Source organism: Diadema antillarum, unplaced genomic scaffold (genome assembly GCF_040938485.1).
Source record: "Diadema antillarum isolate AM-2024a unplaced genomic scaffold, OU_Dant_1.0 scf00000109, whole genome shotgun sequence".
NCBI classification, from domain to species: domain Eukaryota; kingdom Metazoa; phylum Echinodermata; class Echinoidea; order Diadematoida; family Diadematidae; genus Diadema; species Diadema antillarum.
The window spans coordinates 1,897,910-1,901,471 of record NW_027270998.1 but is presented as its reverse complement, the minus strand read 5'-3'; the positions used below and the strand labels follow the sequence as shown (position 1 = coordinate 1,901,471).

Below are 3,562 nucleotides of genomic sequence, written 5' to 3'. Positions count from 1 at the left end.
AATTGTCTGAAGCCACGACGCGCAGCGGAGTGGCTTTGGACAATTCTGAAGTTATCAGATGCGCTAATTTGAACCGATGCACGAACGAGAGTCGCGTGTTATTTGTTTTATAAAATGAAATATATGGATCCTTGTCATTTGATAAATCAAGTGAAATCTAAATGTCTTAATGTTAGTCTAGATCTAGTAAAAGTTAGACTTAACATTACATGTAGATCAACAACAAAACCTGCTTCACATTCACAATCATAAGTATGAACAGACTCTAGCCTACATTACGGTATGTATTGTAGGTACATGCATAGATCTAATCGTGATTTGGTACTGGCAAAAATGGTAGTCTACTCACCCAGGGCCGTTGATCATGTCCCTCCTCAGCCTCGAAAGCAAAACGCCGGCAACAGTTAAACTTGAAAAGGTTGAATGAAAAATCCAAAACGCTATTTACATGTAGTCTAACATAGGAACTTAATAGTCTAGGTCTTGTTATAGATGTTCACATTGCATCCATGGAAATTGAATATTTGTTGTTTGCTCGAGAAATCTTGATGCAGATGTTCTTCTTGCGACAACGAAACTGATGTTGGTGCGCGACGTGTCAGATCTGCCGGTAGATCCAGGTCTAGATCTAACTCTAAGTCTGAGCCTTTACTAGGACCAGGCATTGTAGAAACAGCTGTGCTATCCATTGAGTCACGACTTTGAACCATTTGCAGAGTCAAAGGTTGTGCTTTACCTTTTTTTGATTGTGTTTCTTCTGTGCCGGCTTCATTCAATTTCTGACCGAGCATGGTACTCATTTCTTTCTTTCTTTTGTCGCTTGTTTTACTGTAGTTTTTAATTGACTGCTCACTATGGTGACCGCTTACAGTCATGATATCACACGAATGAAACCCTGCAGTGTCCAGAGTTGTGATACAAGTGGCCCTCAAACAATGATTCGTGTAGATCTTGCTACATCCAGACTTAATAGAAATGTCCTTCGTTTTGTTTCCCAGAGTGTTCACACCCAGTGGAGCGTTGCAATACCACGGGTCATTTCCATTCTCTGGCATCTTTTGCTTGGGTTTTTGCCAGAAACATGAGCACATCGGATTGAGTTTAGACTTGTACTTGAGAAAAAGACACCTTTCACAGCCAGGCACTTCGTACATCACACCCATGTTGGAGGATTCGTTTTGATCTTCTCTATTGTTCTTCGTCAATTGATCGCATTTAGTGATATAACGGAGTCCATCTTCATCTGTCTTAAGGGAGAAATCTTCAGCCGTCATGAATCTCAGGTTCTCTCGACCGCGATTGCAAAAATATATCATGACGTCCATGAAAACCTTATTCTGAAGGCCGGCTGGGTCATTGGTATCACAAGATGTAGCTATCTTCTCCATATCTTGACTTGAAATGACGCTTTTGTGATTAACAACCCCTTTACCTTCATGTTTAAGCTTTATCATCACAGCTTTAAACATCTTCACGCTCTTTGGAAACTGAACTTTAGAACAATTGTCCATGTCATGCTGATGAAGATAATGCCTCTGCACTCCATACCGTATCGCTTGTAGACTTATCTTTGTGTATAGAGTCCCATCTGACTTTCGAAGAGATGCATAAAAGGAACACAAAAGGTGATCCAGTTCAGGAATGGTTCTGTCTGCGAGATTGATGTTCTGAATCAATGCAAATTCCTGCAGTTTAGAAAATCCAAATTTGATGGAGCGTTTGGTACTCGGCGCATCAGTTCCATCCAGCAATTGTTGTAATTCCTCTTCAGAAAGTATCTGAAAATTCGGAGCTGCCGCCATTCTTTGAATCAAAATAAATCAATATAAGATAAGAAAAGTTCTTCGAAGAGATGTTCGATGTAACGTTAGACCTGGATCTACCGGCACAAATTGAGCTAAATTAACTAGCTAGCTGCGCACAGCGGCCAGCGCGTATGTCCCTAGTGATCCCCAGGGACGAGATACGAACACGTACGCGCGCTGCTTTAATCAGTACGTGCTGCTCGATTTATTATTAGCGGTCACATTGAAGCACACGCATGTTAGTAAAAAAATGCACGCTTGCTAGGAAAAAAATGCATGCTTGCTAGGAAAAAATGCACGCTTGCTAGGAAAAAAGATGCACGGTCCACGTAACAGTGGAAATGATGCATGTCATGTGACCAGCTCTTAGCCAATCATTTGATTAGGATCCATATATATCCATTTTATAAACTGAACTGTCTATATAGAAAGTTATCATCAGTATTCATATTGACTGCCCAAATGTCCAAACTTGTACTTCCTATACAAATGTACTGTGTGGCAGTAATGCTGAAGAGTACTAACTTAAACTCTTGCCTGTACAATAGATTTTTTTTTTTTGTATGAGGTATGCTTTATCACATTAACTATGTTTTGAGTGCTTAGTGACATTTCTATTGATTGATATTTCTCATTAAAGGTTGATGTTTACAAAGACCCCCCCCCCCAAAAAAAAAAAAGAAAAGAAAAGAAAGTTCTGCATTCAAAGTGAGAGTTTATATTAATTTCATATCTACTAAAGATGATCTAAATTGTCAATAATGGTTTTGCCAAAAGAAAAAAAAAATGTATCAAGAGTTCAAAGTCAGAGTCCAAAAGTAAAAAAGAGCTATCATGTTTCCCGTAACCAAGGATCCCTGGGTCCCATATCCTAACCTCTCTTCCAGATCCTCTTGTGTCTCTCCTTGGTCTTATGGTACATAGTGAATAAATTGTTCAGGAAACAATAAAACATCATATAATCGAGTATCTCATCTATCAGCTTACACTTTGATCACTAACTATTAGAATTAATACCTCGGAAAATTTTCAACAACATAACCATTCTTGGCTGCCAACAACATTGTAATATCCTTATCAAAACCAGATACGTCAGTAGACTGACATATTCCTAAGCTGTATACAAAGCATTAAAAAAAAAAAACAGATAGACTTAGGGTGGCTGCAAGATGGGAACTATGGATGAATGAAAGCTGTTGAGAGTATACTGTTGATCATTGTTGTGCATGCGAAGATTCGCCACAAAGTGACAAATTGAGCTTCCCATCGGTTATATAAAGGGCCGGCCCTTGCCGCTCATTGGCTGAAAGTCCCGTAATTATGCTCTTTACTATACTTCGCCTTCTATGTCCACGTTCAATGTAACCAGAAAAACTAATAGGTTACTCATCTACTACATGGGGAACCCGCAAACCATAAACAGGACAGTTGGAATTCTGACTATAAATCGGGCTTATAATCAGGGTATTCATCAAAAACAGTAAATTATGGGAATTTAGAATTACGAGTACCTCTCAGCTTGACTGGCTACAGGAACAGGTACTGTTTGCAAGTGTAATCTGTGTGATAAGATAGGTCTTTTTCTGCACAGTCGCCTCATAGTCCAACATACTATAATCTATGGCGTTATCGATCCCTACAATAATCTATGGCGTTATCGATCCCTACAATTTGTAATGTATGTGGATCATTAACGCATACCGGGTATATAGTTCTTAATAAAGTTTTAAGTCTGCACTTAGAAATAAAATGAAGGG

The 3,562-nt window shown here is 39.0% G+C and overlaps 1 protein-coding gene across 1 annotated transcript; it reads right to left on the bottom strand.

Annotated features, from left to right (window-relative positions):
- Window positions 1-476: 476 nt before the first annotated feature.
- Window positions 477-1,802, bottom strand: LOC139719370 (uncharacterized). Its single transcript, XM_071630784.1, has one exon. It carries the CDS (start codon window positions 1,800-1,802, stop codon window positions 477-479), a length of 1,326 nt encoding a protein of 441 aa, XP_071486885.1.
- Window positions 1,803-3,562: the final 1,760 nt, after the last annotated feature.